General features: G+C 44.8%; 1 protein-coding gene across 5 annotated transcripts in view; it reads left to right on the top strand.

Annotated features, from left to right (window-relative positions):
* Positions 1-19,913, top strand: part of Sspn (sarcospan) — a 115,305-nt gene extending 95,392 nt beyond the window's left edge. For all 5 annotated transcript variants that reach the window (XM_087903961.1, XM_048432656.3, XM_085687351.2 and 2 more), the window contains exons 2-3: positions 10,008-10,094; positions 15,644-19,913. In XM_087903961.1, the coding sequence (XP_087760087.1) occupies positions 10,038-10,094; positions 15,644-16,009 (423 nt within the window). In that variant the 5' untranslated portion in view covers positions 10,008-10,037 and the 3' untranslated portion in view covers positions 16,010-19,913. The remainder of the gene's footprint in view (positions 1-10,007; positions 10,095-15,643) is intronic.
* Positions 19,914-22,331: the final 2,418 nt, after the last annotated feature.

Here is a 22,331-nt window from a genome sequence, read left to right as displayed (position 1 = left end):
GGAGACACTGTGGCCTGTGGTGGCGAGGAGACAGTGCGCTCGGACGAGTCCACTGCTAACTCTGATGTTATATTCTGTGGCGCTGACCATCAAGCCTTTGTTGACTTAATCTCATTAAGTTTTCCGTTCCTCATCTATAAATCAGAACTAGTAGCAGTGGCTTCCGAGGACACCTGTGAGTGTGAAATAGAAGCCAGGTGTGGCACACACTTGTGAATCCACCGCCTAGGAAGTGGAGTCGGGAAGGGCGTGAGTTTAAGGTCGTGTTTAACGGCATAGTTTAGAAGACTGAGCATGCGGAATCAGCAGTCTCGGCTGTGAGCCTGGCTATGTTGACAGTACATTCGGGACCTTTTAATAGACTTTCAGTTTGGTCTCTGACCGCCACAATAACTATGGCATTAGTAATCACTAGCTAATGATATATCAGCCAGCACTGGTGTCCTCTGGCTGTATGGAAGGATTATCCCAGCTGCTTTCTTCACATTTCTGTTAGTCATCAAACTAACTATTGCAGCAAAGCGTCATTGCTTCTTTTTGCAGATGGGGGAACAGAGAACTCAGAGAATCAGTTAAAGCCAGGCATGGTGATGCCTGCCTGCGACCCCACTACTCAGGAGTAGAGAGAGGAAGGTCCAAGTTCAAGGCTACTCCCAGCTACATAGTGACTTCCAAGCCAGCCTAGATTTTATGAGATTGTGTCTCAGATGGGGGAACAGAGGGCAAAGGACTTATGTCTAAGATATTCCAGAGTAAAAGAATGGCGTCAGAATTCAAGCTGTGAAACCTGCATTCCCACCACTCCGCTCTAGTAGCAAGTACAGTTTCATGCTTGGCTTTCAGTTGAACCAAGCAGTATTGTTAAGGGGACTGTGACTTAGTGTTTTGTGGTTTTGAATGCTATTTTTTCTTTCTTTCCCTTTCTTTCTTTCTTTCTTTCTTTCTTTCTTTCTTTCTTTCTTTCTTTCTCTTTTGGTGTATAATCTAATCAGGAAGAATGCATTCTGTGTCTTACTATTTTGCATTTGCCTAAATTCACAATGAAAAATGAAATGATGACAAATACAGAGGATGTTCTTCACAGTCCCACTGTGCTTAAATTCTGTCTGATTAACTCCAAAAGCTTCATCTCTAACAAATGGTACATGGCAAAAAGAGATATAAGTGTTTCAATGACTGTCACATTATGAAGTGGATAAAGATTTGACAATAATTGGGAGGGAACATAGTATTGGCTGCTTATTTCACAAGGGGATGTGAATTATCCCTTTGTTCATTGTTTCCATGTTGCATACACTGCCTTCCTTTACCCATTTAGCGGATATACAGGTTACCAAATCAACTGTCATTCTAGTATAGCATATATATTCAACTAATTCTATTTTATTTACTGATACTCTTGGCATACTAGAGTATTGATGCTGATAACTTTATTATAGTACATTGTTATGTGTTGTATTTTGTGATTAATCTGATGCCATGCTTTGACAAATAAATCATGATATATTGTGATAGATAGATAGAGGGATAGATAGGTGGATGGATGGATAGATAGATAGATAGATAGATAGATAGATAGATAGATAGATAGATGGGGTGGGTGGTTGGATAGATAGATATAAGTTAGATAGATATAAATATAGAAAGAAAGATACATAGATGGGTGGATGACTAGATAGATAGATAGATAGATAGATAGACAGACAGACAGACAGACAGATAGACAGAAGACAGATATTACATGCTGTCTCAAGCATCTGATGGGTGTGTAGTGGGATTTGTCTTTGGCTTTCTCCTGTGCCCCCTTTTTACTTAGTCTGTGTGCTTATTTCAGGGATTCTAAGCAGTTAGTAGAGTTTAATTTGACAAATGCAGAATAAGCCAACCCCACTGGGTGAGCAGGTGCTCCTGTCAAAGCAGAGGCAGATGTGGTGGGAAGGGAGTGTGGGAGGGAAACCTGGCATCTCATCAGTATCTTCGGTACTGTGAAGTCTACCATGGTAGAGTCTACTCCATGGAAGTGACTGAAAGTGGTGATCAGCTCCAAGCCATGGCGGAACAATGATTGTCACACCCTGAAGATTTTGGAAAAGGTCATTTTGCTTTGATCTGATATGGGTGATAGCCGTCCAGTGTATCAGGATGACGTCTAAGGTAACACGTGCTGATAGTTCAGAGACGCTCCCTGAGCCTTCCAGAATGTGGAGGCCGCAAGCTCTGGAGTGAGGTTGTGTGTAAGCAGCAATGAAGACAGAGGGCTTTGTCTCCAATTTTAAGAATTATGAAGCACTAACTTGTCTCATGGTGCCAACACTTTTATTGCATATACACTATGGATATTAAAAATTCCAGAGGATCTTGAAATAAATGTACAACTACCCTTTTACATTCTGGTATCTCAGAGGATGCAGGGAAGAAATATACGTAAAACATTCTACTGTTGTGGAATATTACTTTAACTATGTGAAGGTGTGTTGCATTTGTTTATGCTGTATTTGTTTAACCATGGAAAGATGTGTTGCTTTGTCTGTCTAAGGCACCTGATTGGTCTAAGAAAAAGCTAAATGACCAATAGCAAGGCAGAGGTGGGACAGTGGGGGTTGGCAGGCAGAGAGGATGAATAGGAGGAGAAATTTAGACTCAAAAAGAAAAGAAGAGAGAATGATGGGGAAAGAAGAGGAAGTTGCCCAGGGGCAGCCAGCCAGGCAGTCACCAGCCAGTTACTAAGTAGGACATACAGAATGAAAGAAAGGTTAAAAGCTCTGAGGTAAAATGTAGATGAAGAGAAACAGGTTAATATGAGTTATAAGAGCTAGGGGGACAAGCATAAGATAAGGTCACACATTCATAATTAATAATAAGTCTCCACTTCATGGTTTGGGGGCTGATGATCCAAGAAAGCCTGCTACATTCTACATAGGGCTGAACACAATATAAGTGGCCATTGATAATACATACTGTTTTCACCATTAGTAAATAACTCTATACAGTGTTATGCTGTCTTGATAGACTCCACACAGACACTTAGAGGATTGTGTTTACACCTGGACCTGTGCTTCCCATTGGTGTGGGAGGTTCTTTTGTCTATGTGTTGCTTTTATTGGCTAATGAAAAAAGAAACTGGCTTGGTCTGATAGGGTAGAACAGAGCTAGGCGGGGAAAACTAAATGGAATGCTGGGAGAAAGGAGACAGAGTCAGAGAAAAGCCATGGAGCCACCAGAGACAGACACTGGGAACTTTAGCCAGTAAACCACTGTCATGTGGCAATGCACAGATGAATAGAAATGGGTTAAATTAATATGTAATAGATTAGCCAATAAGAAGCTAGAGCTAATGGGTCAAGTAGTGATTTGATTAATACAGTTTCTGTGTGATTATTTTGGGTGACCGGGAACCAACAGTCAGCCTCCCACTACATCTCAGGGTGTGTGGCCCAGGATCACCAGCAGCAGTATTGGAATTTGTTAGGAATTCAGATTCTAGATCTCAACCTTAGACCTGTCGAATCAGAAATTGTGAAGATGGGATGGACCTAGTTTTTTTTTAGGTGATTCTGAACCAGGCCCTTTGGCCTTCTCTAATGAGGAAGCACCAATGAGAATCAGGTAAGAAAAAAAATCCCCAGCCATGCTTACATATCCCCTGCAGTCCTGAAATCATGATCCAATAAGCAACCTCTAAGAGCTCTTTTGTTATTTCTTTTTATCTGTTTTCCTGGCACATTATTTGTTAACAAGTCTCTTGAGTAAGACAACAAACATCACACTGAGACTACAATACATTTTTTTTTTGTTGAAAATGACTCCAAATAGTTTACCTTCCCTTATGTGACGTAGGTGACATCTATAGACAGTCCCTTCAGAAAAATCCAGCGAGAAGCAGCTGCTCTACTTCTGTGAGTGGTTATTGACTTCATGACCATAGGAAGACCTTAAGTTACATTGTTAAGTACCTCATTGTTACAATATTTACTGCGTGAAAGCACTTTGCATCCAATTCTTAAAGAAACAGAGCCACGTTTCGCGTTTACCAGTGATCCATGGGGCCGAGAAGGAAAGAGAATAATAAGAGATATTTGACAGGAGACGTTTATAGCCCTCAGTAACCTTGCCTAGTAACAATGCTGAATGAAGAAAACAGATAAATTGAAAGTAGGGAAGAGGTTGCAAGGCCAGACTATAAATATACACTGAGAGAGGTAAATGATAATAATTCTAATTTTTGCATAATGTTTTGGGTGGTACCTTCTTGCCATGGCAAAATGGAGAAATAGCTTATCCACGCATCTCCCTCCCTTGCTCCTGCTTTGCACTCATTATTATTTAAGGGATGCATCTGCAGCCCATGGTGCTAGCAAAACCACTGCGTGGCAAGACCTGGGACCCTCTGTCTGGAAACAGACCTGACATTTATTCCAGCCCTGTTTAGCTCTCCAGCTCACAAGAGGCAGACTTTCCCCTGTACAGACAAAACTCTCTCTATAGATTTTGGGGTTTAGAAGCAAAAAGATGGTAGATGCATATGTCTGAAAATAGGTTAAAATTATTTTTATTTTTTGATTCTTTCCATTCTTACAAATACTTCCAAGTTTTCTTGTCAATACAGTTATCTACTGGTGGTGGACTGACCTCCCAAAGTCTTTAGTGCCCTCAGGCCCTGTTGCTTCTTGTTACTGATGTTCAGGGCTCACTCTTGGTACCGTCTCCTCGGGTTTTGTATGGTGTGGCACAACCTGGCCCACCTGGACCTATGTCTGGTCCAATGAGTAACTTCTGAAAAGTCCCACACAAATGTCCACTTTATATTCTTGGGCCTCCTTTCACCATATGAAATGGGAGCTCTGGCCCAGATTCCAACGGATCGTGCATTAGCATGCCCTCCCCTTCCCTGCCTGGAAACCAGAACACCCTGTCTTCTAGGCATGTCCACATCCTGCCAGCTCAGGAAGTGGGTCCTTCAGTCTGGCATGAGAACTCTAGTTCTTTCCCCAATGCCATAAAGCCTTTAGCTTGAAGTATTCAATAAAAATATTTGTAGAACATCCTTGTACACACTACCAACAAAAGGAAAAAATTCTTAGTCCATGCAAGGTTGTGGGTAAGAACACCCCACTCTCAGCTTATACAAACTAACTTATTAGCATATGTCGAGTTTGTTCAATCACTAGAACAGTATGACACAATGTACCAAAGTTAAAAGAAGTATATTTGAGGTACTTTCTGCACAAAGTGGGTAACTTGGACGGTTTTCTATTTTCACTAGACTCTCTAGCTGGGCCAGTAGTTCCTACAATTTTAACTGCCTCATATAGGTACATGACAAACATATCAGCATCCATCTCCCTCCAGGGAGCTTTCCCCACCCTCCATGAGGTCAGTTACCCCATCTGTACATTTGCATGGCTAGCATGCTGTTCACGCCTCCATTGTATTACAACTTGACTCTATCGCTGGGTACGTCTGGAGTGAGACTGTGGTTTTCGTCCCTCAGTTCCCAGAGTGCTAGAACAGTATAGGCCACGTAGCCATGACGTCAGTAGACGGGTGGTGTGCTGTTGATGTGGCCAGGCATGACTATGCTAGGCAGCGTCTTACTGGAGCTCAGGCCTAGTGAAGGTGACACAGGAGGGGCTCTTTGATGTGGAGGGTCTGTGATGCCGTTTAAGGTGCTGGTCAGTCTGTCTTGCTCCTTAGAAGGTACGTGTCTCATGACAAGGAGGGAGAGCTGGGCAATTGTGATTTCAGCCCAGCATCCTCCAGGGACCAAGACAATTATGTGAGAGAAATCTCAATCCTGTTGGCAGAAACTAAGGAGAAAGCCCAGGCATGTACTTCAGGATGTGACAGGAGCGAATCTGGAACATTCTGCCTGGCTTGCTGCTGATGAAAACAAAGCAAAACAAGGTTCCTTTGGTTTAATTCTGCAGATCCTCCATGTGAGGGTAGGTAGTGAACCCCTACAACCTTGTTAAGCTTGTGCTGTACTGGAACGCTTAAAAATGTACTTAAAGATGTGAAAATGAAGTAGAGGGTGGTTGCAATGAGAAACGGGGTCATTGGGATGGGAGGGGGCCGTGAGTGGAGTGGATGAATGTTGTGGGACAATGGTCTGTACCCTGTCACTTGTATTTTCAATAAACACTCATTGGCCAGTAGCCAGGCAGGAAGTATAGGCAGGGCGACCAGGCAGGAAGTAGAGGTGGGGCAGCGAGAATTCTGGGAAGAGGGAAGTTTTAGTCTGCAGTCATCACCCAGACACAGAGCAATCAAGCTGTGACTGCCTCACCACAAAAAAGATACCAAACTACATGGCTAATACAGACAAGAATAATGGGCTAATATAAGTTATAAGAGTTAGTAAGAAGCCTGAGCTACTAGGCCAACCAGTTTGTGATTAATGTAGACTTCTTTGTGTTTCTGTGGAACTTTATGGCTGCGGGAACCAGGCGGGACAGAAACCTTGGCCAACAGATGAATGTGACTAAGATTTATTATATGTGTGTATGAAAATGTCATGATAAGATCTGTTGTTGTGTATTCTTTTACATGCTGATAAATCAATAAATTTTGCTGGATGGTGGAGGTGCATGCCTTTAATCCCAGCACTCAGGAAGCAGAGGCAGATGGACCTCTGTGAGTTTGAGACTAGCCTGGTCTACAGAGTGAGTTCCAGGACAGGCTCTAACACTACACAGAGAAACCCTGTCTTGACAAATCAAAAAGTAAAATAATAATAATAAATTTAAAAAGTGCTTTCAAAAGGACTTGCTCCTGACTTGGAAGCATGAATTGCACAGCCTCTCATCTCCCCCGCCAGCACCTGCATGTCCTGTGCTGCAGAACTGCCCTCCACATCTTTGTTTTCCGTTCACATCTCTTCAGTCCAGCATGCTTGCAGTTCCAATGGTGTGCCTCTCTAGGATGTCACCTGGAGCTTACAGTGGTCCCCTTGCCTCACCTCCAGAGTGCTGAGATAACAGGCATGGGGTCACCACACCCCGCTAATGACCAGTCTTGCTCAGATTGCTGAAAGCATCTCAGGATCCTCATTGTATCAGTAAGCATCCCTGCCCATCTTCCTGAAATGTATCTGAAGCCACGCCCCTTCCCTGCTGGAGAGCCGAGCCACTTCCTCATCACCCCTGTGTCCTGTATCTCCACCCTGCCTTTCCATGCTACATTTTGTTGGTTCTGCCGTGGGTCTCTGTCTGTTATGCTAGGATGCTCTGCTCTGTCCCATCACTGGGCTGTGGCTCCTGTGTCTGCCTTCAGCCCGGCTGCCTGCTGTGTGCCCCAGGCCTGCAGTGTGGTTCTTGGCTCCCCTCATCTTCCCAGTACCCACCTGACAGAGTACTGCGATGATGTCATGAAGAAAGACCAGAAGGCCTTAGACAGCCGCTATGGCTGCATTATTATTAGACCTTTTCAAGCCCAAATTTTAAGGGGAGCCTTCTATATTTTCCTTTTAGATTTCTTTGAACTTTTATAATTCTCTGAATGGCATGGAACAGAAAATGTTCTGCCTTAGAGTGTGTGTGTGTGAGTTGATTTTGGACTCTACCGGATATACACTAATCAAGCAGATTAAATTCGATTTATCATTGTCAATGCTTTGAGCTATCTTTTATTTTTTGTTGAGCTGAGATCCTAGAAGTAATTTCTTTTTTCTTTTTTTATAGGCTATGTTTCTTTTTATTGTTTTTAATGAGCTATACATTTTTATCCACTCCCCTCCCTTCTTCCCCTCTCTCCTTCTACCTTTCTCATGAACCCCATGCTCCCAATTCACTCAGGAGATCTTGTCTTTTTCACCTTTCTATGTAGATCCATGTATGTCTCTCTTAGGGTCCTCTTTGTTGTCTAGGTTCTTTGAGTTTGTGGCATGTAGGCTGTTTTTTTTTAAAAAAATGTCTAAAAGCCACTTATGAGTGAGTACATAGTATATTTGTCTTTTTGGGTCTGAATTACCTCACTCAATATGTTTTTTTCTAGATTCATCTATTTGCCTGCAAATTTCAAGAGGTCATTATTTTTTTTCTGCTGTGTGGTACTCCATTGTATAAATTACCACATTTTTCTTATCCATTCTTTAGTTGAGGGGCATCTAGGTTGTTTCTAGGTTCTGGCTATTACAAATAATACTGCTATGAACATAGTTGAGCACTTGTCCTTGTGATTTGATTGAGTGCCTTTTAGGTATATACCCAAGAGTAGTATTTCTGGGTCTTGAGATAGGTTGTTTCCTGATTTTCTGAGAAATTGCCACACTGACATCCAAAGGGGATGTACCAGCTTCCGCTCCCACCAGCAATGCAGGAGTGTTTCCTTTACCCCACAACCTCTCCAGCCTAAGTTGTCATCAGTGTTTTTGATCTTGGCCAATCTTACAGGTGTAAAATGGAATCTCAGAGTTGTTTTGATTTGCATTTCTCTGATGGCTAAGGATGTTGAATATTTCCTTAAGTGTCTTTCAGCTCTATGAGAGTTCTCTGTTGAGAGTTCTGTGTTTAGATCTGTACCCCATGTTTTTATTAGATTATTTGTTCTTTTGATGTCAAGTTTTTTGAGTTCTTTGTGTGTCTTGGAGATCAGTCCTCTGTCCAATGTGGGGTTGGTGAAGATCTTTTCCCATTCTGTAGGCTGTCGTTTTGTCTTGTTGACCATGTCCTTTGCTTTACAGAAGCTTTTCAGTTTCAGGAGGTCCCATTTATTAATTGTTGCTCTCAGTGTCTGTGCTACTGGAGTTATATTTAGGAAATGGTCTCCTGTGCCAATGCGTTCTAGTATACTTCCCACTTTCTCTTCTATATGGTTCAGTGTGGTTGATTTTATGTTGAGGTCTTTGATCCATTTGGACTTGAGTTTTATGCATGGCAATAGATATGTATTCATTTGCATTCTTCCACATGTTTATATCCAGTTATGCCAGCACCGTTTCTTGATTATGCTTTGTTTCCATTTTATATTTGGTTTCTTTATAAGACATCAGGTCTTTGCAGGTGTGTGAATTTATATCCGAGTCTTCGATTTGATTCCATTGGTCCTCCTGTCTGTTCTTATGCTAGTACCAGGCTGTTTTCAGTAGCTCTGTAGTAGAGTTTGAAGTCAGGGATTGTGATGCTTCCAGAAGTTCTTTTGTTGTACAGGATTGTTTTTGGCTCTCCTGGGTTTTTTTGGTTTTCCACATGAAGTTAAATATTGTTCTTTCGAGAAAAGTGTGGAATTTGCTGGGATTTTGCTGGGCATTGCATTGAATCTGTAGATTGTTTTAGGTAAGATTGACATTTTTACTATGTTAATTCTACCTACCCAAAAGCATGGGAGATCTTTCCATTTTCAGTTGTCTTCTTCAATTTCTGAACTATCTTCTAAAGTACCAAATACAGAGGAACTTAATAAATACTGGATAAATTGAAATAATGTCTTTGCTATTTTAAAACCATGTTTCACTGGGCTGGATGATGGTTCCACGTTTAAAAGTGAATTTGGGCAGTGGTGGCACATGTCTTAAATCCCAGCACTCGGAAGGCAGAGATCTCTGTGAGCTCAAGGCCAGTCTGGTCTTCAAGAGCTAGTTCCAGGAAGCTAGGGCTGTTACACAGAGAAACCCTGTCTTGAAAAACAAAAACAAACAAACAAAACCTTGCAGACAACTCAGGCAGAGGACCCACCCTAGTTCAGTTCCCAGCACCCACGTCAGATAACTTACAACTGCCCACAATGCCAGCTCTGAGGGGTCTGACGCCCTCTTCTGGCCTCTGAGGACACTGCATTCATGTATACATGCCCACACATGGAAACACAAACACGTACCTGATTCAAAATAGTAAAACTACATCTTTATTTGTGTTTCACAAGTTGGGTGAAAACTCGTAGCACATAAATAAAGTGAAGTGAAGGGCGTGGCAATGTTAATGATCCTGGGGGAAGGACCCCGACCTCAGAGTTGTGGGAGTCCTGACATGCATACTCCACTAATGTTCTGTGTGCTGTGTTCCCTGACGCAGGTCTGCGTGGTGGCCTACCTTGGACTGTTCATGCTCTGTGTCTCATACCAAGTTGATGAGAGGACATGTGTCCAGTTTTCTATGAAAGTAAGTTGTTTCTCCTTTTTTCAGAATCATTACATAGGAAGAAACGTGAGTCAAAATGAAAGAGTGTTTTTCAGTGTTACATGTCTGGTGAGTCTAGAAACTTCACTTTCAGGCAGCCCAAATGCGTTTTAGAAGGATATTGGCCCAGACACAGAGGTAATTAGTCCTTTTACCTAATTTCCATGAGTTAGGTCGTTCCCAGAGCACGTGAAGTGGGAACTTCAATGCTCCTAAAAGGAGTATTGAACAGTCACCAGCTCAAGGAAAACCTTGGGCAGGGAAAAGTCTCTCTCTGAGTGTCCACTGCCATATCTTGGGGCTATTTGGATGGAATATTTCAATAATATAGCAATCTGAGTGTATTTCCCCTCGTCGATGGAAGCCCTGAGACAGAAAGGGAGTTGGGTGACGTCAGTGGGTCCTGCCAAGAGTTTGTGGGAAACTGCGAGACTGTGTGCATGCACCGCCTGATGGCTTGGCAGCTGTCTGTCTTTCGTTGCTGTGAACTTTTTGCCTGTAGTGGAAAGCGTATTTGGTTGCAGTCTCTTGAAGTATACAGCAGATTATACTTAAACACTTCCGTCAGAGGGGAGGAGCGTAGAGCAACCTGAGCAGCCTGGCTGGTGGGTTCCACTCTGTGCCACCGCCAAGGATGGAGACCGCTCTGTATGTTTCTCTTGTCCATCTGCCATTGACTTTTCTCCTGGCCATGTTCTTCGCTACAATCGGGAAGCATGAAACCCAAGAATAAGTCAACAATGTCATTTAAAAACCACAAAGATACAAGATAGGATGTGTTAGTGGGGACGTAGCTTGGTTGGTACAGCGCTTGCTTAGTGTGGGTAAAACCCTAGATTTGACTCCCAGCACCGAATAAATGAAGCACAGGACTGTGATCTCTCCATTCATGAAGTAGAAACGGGGATCGGAAGCCCAAGGCCGGCCTCAGCCGTATACCGAGTTGGAGACCAGCTGAGCTACACGGAATCCCGTCTCAAAAGGAGGAGGAGAGGGAAAATGTCATATACTCAAAGATGGGGGTGTAAGAAGCAATGTGCTCATTTGAAGGATGGATGTGACTCATCATGTGGGTTCTGGGAACTGAACCTGGGTCCTCGGGAGGACTGGCAGTGTTCTCAACCCCTGAACCCTCTCTCCAGCCCTGAAATGAACTTTTCTGATAGGAGGAATTTTTTTAAGAAGGCAAGAGAGAGCAGACACCAGTTCAGGCTGTTTTTTGCTGATGCTGGCCAAACAGCAAGGCAAAGTGGTAAGAAGAAGAGAGCACCTTGGCTTCCTCAGTCCCTTCATGATTCCTGAAAAAGCAGGGGAAAAGCCTCATTTTCAGTGAGTCCCCCTAGCGGGCGTCAACATCTGTACCTTACAAAAGATGGGGTGGTGGGAAAGAAAGAGAGTAGCTGGCGCTGTCAGGCAGGCTGCAGACCCCATGGGAAGACCTCATTATCTCTCTCCTTTCACACCATGACAGACACACAGCCAGGCGGCCCTTCAGCCAGGCTGCTGCCCTCGGCAATCTAAGATTCTCTCTGTGGCATCTTCAGTCCTAAAACAGCTTCGTCCAGTCCCCATCAGGACACAGTTGATGTCCCTGTACTTCCCATGTCATCTTAGGGGGAACGAAATGGGTCTTCAGGAGGGGTCTGTCACTGCATGGCTGCATTCACCCTCTATCTCTGAGCTAAACTTTTAGTTTATTTTCTCTTAATGGGTGCCCTGGTAGAATGGCCAGACCACCATGCTGCAGTGATGGAGTCTTCTGGTACAAACTCACACATGCGCAGTGCTCACACACACTCACTTATACATACAAACACATACACATACACATAAACACACACACATACAAATACATGCACTCACACATACATTCACTTACACACACAAACACACATTCACTCACACATACAAGCACATTCACACACACACACAACACACACTCACATACACACTCAGACACATAAATACATGTTTTTGGAGCCTGTTCATTTGTTCCTGGCCACCTAGATCCGAAATAGCCACACAGAAACTATATATTGTATTTCTTGCTAACTCTTTTATATCTTAAATTAACACATTTCTCTTAATCTGTGTATTGCCACATGGCTGTGGCTTACCGGCAAGGTTCAGCACGTCTGTCCCCCCCTCCCCAGCGGCTTCATGGCTTCTTGACTCTGCCTTCTTTCTCCCAGAATTCAGTTTAGTTGTCCCCACCTGGTTCTGCTCTTCCCTGCTATAGACCCAAAGCAGTTCTTTATTCATTAACCAATAAAAGCAACACATAGTCAGGACTTCCCACACCAAACACACACTCACAAACACACACTCACACATACAAACACACTCTCACACAACTCACATGTACACAAACATGTAAAAAGACACACACATACACATGCACACACACATGCACGGACACATACATGCATATACACACTTCGCTGCTCTTAGACCAGGAGACCACCAGCATTTCCCCTCTTTTTTCTTGGACTCTGCCTTTGGACCTGGAAGGTCACTGAGTGTGGACCCTCCCACCTTCCCTCTGGGGTGCTTTCCTGCCTTTGCTGAACCCTTGAAGATCAAGGGCCTGCAGACACCTTGGTTGCGGTTCCTTGGGCTGTTTGGTGGCAGACTCTTCCTAGGCAAAAGAGGCCTTACCATTCTGGCCAGAGGGGAGATCATTAAATCCAAGCAGACTCCCCTCCCCTCCCCCAGTGCCACCAACTGGGACAGCCTCAGCAGGTTCCAATCACAGCAAGGCAGGAGCAAGCCTGGGGATTACATAAGCACAGAGCTGGCCTCAAGGGATGTTCTGCAGGGACACCCACACAGTCGGCCGCCACATCCCAAGGTCACTCCACACACCTGCCTTCATTGATCCCCGTTTGCCGTGTGGGCAAAGCAAGGCGCCTGGCTTTAAAGTGTGGATTTCAAGGCAGGAGCCTGTTGCTGTCAGGAAGGGGCCTTGCAGATGTCACCAGCATCCTGACAGCCCAGCTGTGACCCAAGAGACAAGAAGCTCTCCTGACTCGGAGCTATGTATGCTCGGTGCCTATGTATGTCACTTTGTTAAGGGATGTGGCACTTCTCGGCCCCTGTCCCTGAGCTGCTGGGTTCTGTCTATTAAGGAGCTAGATTACAATTAAGCAACCTCTGTGTTTGTGGTCAGTGTTTACCCCGTCTGCAAGCCAATCCGCATTGTTCCGCCCACTCGACGGAAAGCAAGGCAGAAAGTAGAGCCGATTCCTGGAAATGACAGCCTTCCTTCTCCGCTGGTTTAACTCCTGTGCCCTCTGGAGAGGTTGACTCTTAGTCCTCATAGTGATAGCAGGAAGTCAGGTTAGAAGCAGCCTTCCACATGTGCAGGTAAAGAGATGCCGGTTAATATGTCCAGCAGACGAGTCCCCTAGGTAGCGATCAGGAGTGAAACCTTCATTAGGTGGCCTTGCCTGGCCTGGCCTGCTGGTTCGTGTCCTTCACTGTTGTGTCCTTGTTAAATGGTCTTTGGCAAATAACTATCTGAGCCAAAATGTGTCATTTAAACATTTTAAAACTGTATCTTACTTATTTATCTTCTGTGTCTCTATGCTATGATGTGTGCATACAGGCCAGGGTGCATCTTGCAGGGCATTGGCTCACCTCTCCCACCGTGTGGGTCCCAGGTATGGAACTCGGGTCATCAGACTTGGTGGCAGGAGCCCCTACCCACGAAGCCATCTTGCCAGCCCTGTTTTCTTTAAAGTAGACAAAGGTCCTATTGTCAACAAATGGACTTTCCTCGTAGTAAGGGTTCTAAATATCTACTGTTTAAGGACGTGTGTGCATCTGGGTGTGATTGTGGACATGTGCACATGGCGGGGTATGTGGTGGGGAGAGGAGCCACTGCAGGATCTAGCTGCTGGTGGCCAAAACCAGAAATGTGTGGCCGCAATTCAATCTGGGGCTGTTCTACTAAGCAGATGGCTACCCAGAGGGAAATGGTCACTTTTAACAGGGGTTCCTCCTGCTAGCGGTCACACGTGACCAGCAAAAACTGGCTCTCATGCCAGGAATCTAAACTCGATCACCAAGTCCAAAGATTTCAGAATAATTCACAATATTTTTTAATGTTCCATGCTGTTAGTCTCACACAATAAACCCACATTTTAGCGTCTAAACACTCCAAGTCTACATAAAATATTGTCACCGAGTGTTCTGGGGACAGCACCAAAGCACTCCTTTTAATATCACAAATTAAATAAATCCTTTCTAAATTTTATAATGATGCCACTCTGCATTTATCTGATTCTTTCCCTCCGAGGAAAAATAATCATGTCAAATACAAATTGTTCCTGTTATGTTTCTAAGATACACGATGTTTTAGCCAGGCATGGTGGTACCTGCCTGAAATCCCAGCGCTTGAGGGGAGGAGGCTTTAAGGCTGGCCTTGGTCAAACACCAGAATTGCTCCCAGTAAGGGGTAACTTTTTTTTCCTCTATGGAAGCATAAATCTTGCCTTTCAAACTGTAGACACTAGTCCCAAAGTTTGTGGAACTGGTCTTTGTCTGGACCCCGCACAGGGCGACCACTAAGAAAGCTGAGTCTGGTGTGGGAGTCCAGGCACAAGAGCATCTCTTATGCCATTACAGTGAAATTTATTGTGGCTGTGTCAGGGAGAACCCAGGACTTTCGGTCACAGTGTTCCAGATGTGGGTAAACTAAATCAGAGACGCTTAAGAAGAGCCTAAAATCCCTTCCGAGCAGAGTTAGGACTTAGCCAGCACACTCAACCCCAGAGCTAATGTATAGGCCAGGTCACCTGCCTCCTGTCTCCACCGTTCATGTTTCTGCCCAGAGGCCACTTGCTTAGGGATCTTGACCATCATGGCTGTAGTGTGATAGCCGCTACAACAGTTGCATTCTGTGTTCCCTTAACCGTTATTGTCAGCTGATCAGTGTGCAATAGTTTTGACCAACATGGAGCTCGTAGTACAGAATCCTGTCTTTTGCTTTTGAATCCCATTTCCGTCCTATTACTGGCCTTTCTCAATTTAAAGAATAGGTGTCATGTGTCATGTGGGAGAGAGGACTTGTTTGGGATTCATTTATGTTACCTGCTAAATCTAGACATAAACATTCCAGTCAAGCTAAGTGGCCATTGCAGGTCATGGGAAGAGCCAACAGTGGTATGACAAACGGTTTAAGAGTGATTTCCCAGTAAATAACTCTGAAGCTGGCCACGGTGGCGTGCATCTATGATGCCAACACTTGAACACTGGAGGCAGGAGGATTGGGCAATCAAGCCAGTCCTCAGCTACAGCTATGGAGCAAGTTCAGGGTCAGCCTGGGGTATCTGAGACCCTGCTGCCGAAATCAGTCATCTAGCTAATCAGCGTGAAGTATAGCCGTGTCTTGGTATTATGGCTTGAGAAGAGAATGACCCCTGTCTCAGAGAACTCAGCCAAACAGCGTGGGCTAGTCTGCTTTGTGTTCTGCCCCTCTGCTCTGTAACAGGAAGCTCTCTCTCTCTCTCTCTCTCTCTCTGTTTCAGGTACTCTACTTCCTGCTGAGCGCCCTGGGGCTGGTGGTCTGTACGCTGGCGGTGGCGTTCGCCGCCCACCACTGCTCCCTGCTTGCCCGGTTTACCTGTGAGAGCTCTCTGGATTCTTGCCTGTGCAAACTGCCTTCCTCGGAGCCACTCAGCAGGACCTTTGTGTACCGGGACGTGGCCGACTGCACCAGCATCACCGGCACTTTCAAACTGTTCTTAATCCTCCAGATGGTCCTCAACCCGCTCTGTGGCCTTGTGTGCTTGCTGGCTTGCTTTGTGATGTGGAAACACAGGTACCAGGTCTTTTATGTGGGTGTTAGGCTGCGCTCCCTGATGGCTTCTGATGCTCAACCACAAAAGGCCTAAGAGCTTGGCTCGGGGTAGAGGCGGAAACGGAACCCTGACTAGCCAAGGTGAAAAAAAAAATGCAATTTTCTAAAGGCAAACTTTTGAAAACAAATGCTTATTCGTTCTCTAAGGGAATATTTTTAGATTTTTTTCAGAAAACGAAAGAATGTTTTTTTAGATCTCTATTGGTACATTTTAAAAATTCTTGTGAGGACTGGGTGGAGAACAGCTCACACGTCCTCCTGCGGAGGCCCTGAGTTCAAGGTCAGTTTCGGAACCCAAGTTGGGTGGCTCACACCTCCCTGTATCTCCAGTGCCATGGGCATGGGGTACCCCACACACATGCAAACACATGTAAATATTTTTTTTTTAAAAAAAACTTATTTTTTAAAAAAGTTTTTTATGAGAAACAAGATTGAAATTGATTTGACAATCCCTGAAAGGGAAAGGATTGGTACAGGAGGACTGAGTGACGGATCGCGTGCTGCATCCTGGGGCTTACTCCTTACTCTTTCCTCCGTGACTCACGTTGCCTCCTTTCCTGTCCGTCCAGTGTGAGGTGTGAACTGGCGTCCAAGGCCGCTTCCTAGACTGCAGATTCTTCTACTTCCTTCTACCACCTGCCATTATTCATGTGGTGTCTCCGAGAATGGTAGAGGTCTGGGGGGAGACGAATCTCTGTGCTGAATGCTTTTATTTTTCACAGCAGAGACGCCCTTAAGGGTTGAAATAGCTTTACAAAACCCAAACCTAGTAGAGCCGGAAGGCTGAGTAAATTATAAACACCTGGGCTGGGCGCAGCCTTCTGGCTGCCTGAGCTCTGCTCCATGAGTGGGCCGCAGCCTCCGTGACCATCATCTGCAGCCTCCCTCCGTGACTGTCTGCGGCCTCCATGATTGTCCACTTCACCTAATTGAAAGGTGGCTCCGTTGCATTCTTAACGATGTAGAAAGTTTAAAAATAATTATATTATGCCTCTAGTCTATCATCTAAAACAAACCATTAAGACTAATTTCCAGCTAATTGTTCATTATAACTGTGCTCAGAAGTCTGTTTACTGAGCCCCGGCTGCACTTGGGCAGCGCTGTTGGTGTTAAGAAAAATGATTGCCATCTGAAGATCCACTTTGCTGGAAGCCGACCCCTGCAGAAAAGAACTTGTGATTTACAGCGCTCTTGGAGAAAAAAGCAAGAGCATTTGTCATAGGAAGCACACTATTAGCACAGTGGTGATGTGTCGGAAAGCATCTCCCTTGACAACCAAGCACCTTTGATGGTGATTGGGTAGCACTGGTGAGCGCTCTCATAAGCATGGCCTTCCTAATGCTGACTTTCGCAGTGAACCTCGACACAAATGTCTCAAAGTCATTATTCGGTGATATGTCCATGGTGAGGGGGTCAATTTAGTTTCAGTAGACTTAAGACACAGGCACTTGGTTGGGATGGGCTTTGCTGGGCTGTCTGTCGTCACTATTAATTTCAGAAGAGTATTGAGGAAGGTGCTCACCTGGCAACCCCACGTCGTGGAAAGACCACCACGAATGTCTCTCTTAGTCTCTGTTTTGAAAAGTAGACGTTCTGGGCCATGCTGCAGCCAAGTTTGCTCTCCAGCTTGCTTGTTCATATACTTTGCTAGTCAGAACATTTGCCTTAAAGGGAACATACGTCCTCCTTTGCCCTTGAGAGTCAGTGGAGAGTTCCATGACAGTGACAATGGAGTCAGTCCTGTGTGACACACACATCCCACCTAAAAGAAAGCGTTCGCCTAGTCAGCTGGAGGATTGGCACTGTAGTTTACTCCAGGGAACACTCCTTGTGGTCTGACTTGCTTTGAGTCTGCCCTTCTCGCCTGCTGGCTCAGGTCAGGAAGGCCCACCCGAGAGGACAGTGGGTAAAATCCCACCAGAGGTCTGATCTCAACATTACATCAGCACAACATGAACTCTCCAGATACTAACCTGAAAAACCTTCCTTCTTTGTTAAGAATAACCAACTCTGGCTGGGGAGACAGCTTGGTTTGCCAAGTGCTCGCCACCCCAGTAAGAACTTGGTCCTTAGAATCCAGCTAAAAAGGCCAGGCCTAGTGACATGCGCTTGTAATCCTGGGACCAGGGAGGTAGAGACAGGTAGATCACTGGGACTCCTGGACCAGTCAGCTTTCATTTAACAATTGAATTCTGGGTCCCTGGTAAGAGAGTTTGTCTCAAGAAACAAAAACAAAGAAACCGAAGTGGACAGCTGACCTCTGGCCTCCACATGTATCACACACACGGTTGCACCTACGCACATATAAGGAATAACCAAATTCACATTGATTTGTGGTAGTTTTCTATAGAAATAGTAAAATGATTGGGGATCTTGGATCTCACAGGCTGTCCTTTCAGAGTGAGGCTGTAGTCATGTCCGCTTCTGTGCACAGGGCACACAGGGCACCTCTCACAGCTTCGACCAGCAAACCCAACAGGGCGCTTGTTTGTTTGTTTGTTCATTTGTTTGTTTTTAATGAGAAAATTAAGATCCCTACACAGTTAGGTTGTTCTATATTTTACAAACGACTCACAGGGCATTTTAAAGGGTAGAATAGTTTTACCCTGCAGGTTTCTCCTTTTCTAACACAGTCAGGAGTAGGCATGGTTTAAGCTTATAATATTTTGTCTGCATAGAATGGGAATTTTGCTATGATATGATCAAATTATTCTTAACTCCCCAAGATGGGGGAACATTGTAAGTGCATAGAAGGAGCAAAACCAAATGAATGGATCCCCTTGCTAAGGCACACTAGTACAGTGTAAGAATTGCATTGCTTGAATAACAAATGGCTTTGGGCTGGATTTGCAGTATTTTGACATTGTTTTGCAAATATTGAAGCTGCAGGAAGGGCAACAGAGAAGGAGCAGGCACACAGCTTCTCACTTAGCAAAATGTTACACTTCAGATCTGTCAAGGAGCCAGGATGGTGACTGTGCCTTCCAAACCTAAAACAGCAAGGCTTGCACAGCCCCCTCCACAAGCCTCCTTCAGGAGAATGAAATGAATCAAGATTTTGCAAAGAAGAGAAACGGCCAGGACTTGGCAGTACTTGGAATAGGAATACGACAGCCTGAATGTACGGGCTGTCACTGAGCCCACTCAACGGATCTGGGATCTGTGTCTTCTTGTGACCATCATCTGTAGCTCCCAAGCTCCGTCCAAATTGGTGTAGGCTGCACCTTGGAGCCGTGCCTGAACAGTAGCTACTCCAAAGCCCTAGAAACGGTAGTCGAGTAGCGGCCTCCATTCCTCCTTTGGATGGAGAGTTTAGATGTCCTCTTCTGAGTGCCTTCCAGTGTGTTCCGCAGCAAATGTCATTCTGTACATGTTTTCCACTCATGTCCAACGTGATCTCCTGATTCTCTTCTGCTTCCTTCTACGTGCAGTATACGGTACATGAATGAGATTGTTGTAGAGACTGGATCAAAGCTCTCGGGGGGCAGGTATCAGGAGACAGTTGTGGAGCGGTTCCCGAAAGACAATCAGAAATGGACTTGAAAGCTGCCCATCATTTGCAGGCGTGAACTGGGTCCTGGTACTCGCTGGCAACCGTCTTTGACTTCTTGCTTCTCGGTCGCATTTGTGTAAACACACCACTGGATTTTCCTCTCGTTAAAAACCCACAATGTGCTTAGCAGTGCAGTGTAAGCTCTGTCTGTGTGACGGCCAGATGCTTGGTGGTGAAGCCTCCAAAGTGAGTTCACGTCTTCTAATTTTCCTATCTCACACGAGCACTGTCCCTTTCTGAACCATGGCTCTGTGTGTTTGGTGCTGCGGTTTCTTTCCCTGGCCTTGAGCAAACCAAGAGTAGATGATGAAGTGTTTCTATATGTTTGTTTTTAAAGGGGGGTGCATGTGTTTCCTTTATTAATAAACTGTTCATAATCCACAAAGACATGGTGTTGAGAGTGTTTTATAGTGACCACATAAGACGTGTGAGCTGGTGTGTGTGAAATTGTGTTTGCTTCGGAGACCTGGCTTAGAAACTGGAGATCATTGTATTAAGCGAAATAAGGCAGGTCCAGAAAATTTAATACTGTGTGTGTGTGTGTGTGTGTGTGTGTGTGTGTGTGTGTAGCTCAATAAAGTTCAAAAAGGACTGTAATGGAGGAAGGAGAGATTTTTTTTTAAACAGCAATAATAATAAACAACTTTTTAATTTTTATTAGAGTGGTATGCTTGAACACTATGAAAGATCAAGCGTTGATAAGCGTATTTCTGCAAACAGCCATTTTTTGTACCCCCTTGCCTCTCCCGTGTACCAAGAGAACAATTTCTTCTTTTTTTAAAGCTGTTTTTCTGTGGTTATGCTCTCTTGTTTAGTTTTGAAGCTTGGGCTGTCTGAGGGGCCTCTGGCAGTAGGACCAGGATCTATCCTGGTTCAAGAGCCAGCTTGTGAGAGCCTATTCCCTATGTGGGGGGGATGACATACTGAGACTTAATGCAGAGGGGAGGGGCTTGACCCTGCCCCTAATTAATATGCCAAACTGTGTAGACTCCCCACGGGAGGCCTTACCTGTTGGGAAAGAGTGGATGGGGGATGGGCTGGGAGGGAAGCAAGGGTGGGAGGAAGGGTGGGAGGGAGACCCTTGGTTGGAATGTAAAATGAATTAAAAAAAATAAATGTTAGAAAATCCCATATTCAGCCACTTTCTCCTTCAAATAAAAGGGCTGATGCCAAGCGTGGAGACTCATGACTTTAATGCCAGCCCTTGGGAGGCTGAGGAAGACTGCCTCAGCCTGAAACCAAGCTAGACCAGTGAGTGCCAAGAGTAAGACTCTGTCTCACAGAAACCAAAATACAAAATGAAGGAAGAACAAACATATCAAAGGAGAAATGGATAATTTTCTGAAAGAAGAGACCTTAATGAGGCAGGGGTGGGGGGGATAGGGGTGATGGAAGGCCTTAACTTGGAAGGGAAGAGAGGCTCTGGGGTAGAGGAGGGACTGGGAAGAGGAAAGCGGGGACAGTGGTGTGGGACATGGCAACGACCATGGTGGGATCGGTGTGAATCAAAACAAAATATGTATTTTTAAAGGTCATGATGAAACACATTACTGTCTATGCTAACTTAAAAAATATAATTCAGAAAAAATTAAAAGAATAAAAAAAAATCAAACAAACCAGTGTTGGTAACAGACAAGAACCAGCTTGACGGTGGTGGTGCTGGTTTAGTCTCCGGCGATCTGTGCTTTGCACTTCTCATTAGGGCAGAGGTCAAGGTTGCGATTGGTCCCCAGGTAGAGCACAAGCTGGAGGGAATCTTTTGAGAGGTGCCTGGAAGGCTGATCCCTAATGTCTATCAATCAATGTCAAAGAAAGCTGACGGGCCTAAAAACAAGATACTCACTCCTCGTATTCCACAGTTGTAAATATGTAGCTATATGGTGGCCTCCTCCGCTCAGATCCAGATCAAGGCCCTCCTCTTGCCAACTCTCAGGCAAGGGAAGAGTCCATTATTCTTTGCGTGCTGCCTCTTTTTGTTTACGTAGGAAAGCCTCTAAAAACACAAAGAGCAAGAGATAAGTACCAATGTACTCCCGGCTGCATGCATTCCTCAGTGTTAAGGTCCCAGGGTTAGAAGTCTGACCACCACTTATTGCTTTGACACTGGGACAAGCCATTCGGCTTTAGTATGTAAATTATGGAAAAATCAAACTACCTTCCAGCGTCATGGAGGATGTGAGAGGAAATATCACCGACCCAAGAAACGTCAGTACACGCTTTCTTCCCTCTGTGGCTGGTCGGCGTAGCCTATGTTACTTTTCATGGCCATGGGCCTATTGCCCACATCTGACTACAGGCGTAACTTGGACATAAGCTAGTCGTTGTAAAATATTAGACATATATTACCATGCATTTTTAAAAATTCAAAGTGTAAGCAAAGTCAAACTGCTCTGAGACAACGATGCATTCATTCTGTCTTTCCCAGCAAATATTTATACATGTGTAGTGATCCCTGTAAAAGCCTGGGAGCTCAAAGGCAGTTGTTTCTGTTGGGGACGAGCAGCAGAAGGATTGTTAACCCAGGGGATTGTGACACACAATCACATTACTGTTGGGGAAAGCAGAGGTCATGTCAGCACCCCAAATGCAAAGATAATGGGACTCAAGTTTTGGTGGGACCATCCTCTGTGTCTGTGGTGGCAGAGCAGGCCTGGCGTCTTGTCTGTGCACGGCGATCTGGTCCTTCACACCCAAGTAGGAGACTGCAGAATAAGAGGGGAGGAGCCTCCTGAGGCCCTGGACCTGGAAACAGGTGAGATGCTTCTTTTACTCTCTTGAACTTCCTTCTAGACTTTTCTGCCCA

The sequence above is a fragment of the Myodes glareolus genome, chromosome 3 (assembly GCF_982192425.1).
Source record: "Myodes glareolus chromosome 3, mMyoGla1.1, whole genome shotgun sequence".
NCBI classification, from domain to species: Eukaryota; Metazoa; Chordata; class Mammalia; order Rodentia; family Cricetidae; genus Myodes; species Myodes glareolus.
This window is presented reverse-complemented; position numbering and strand designations above follow the sequence as displayed.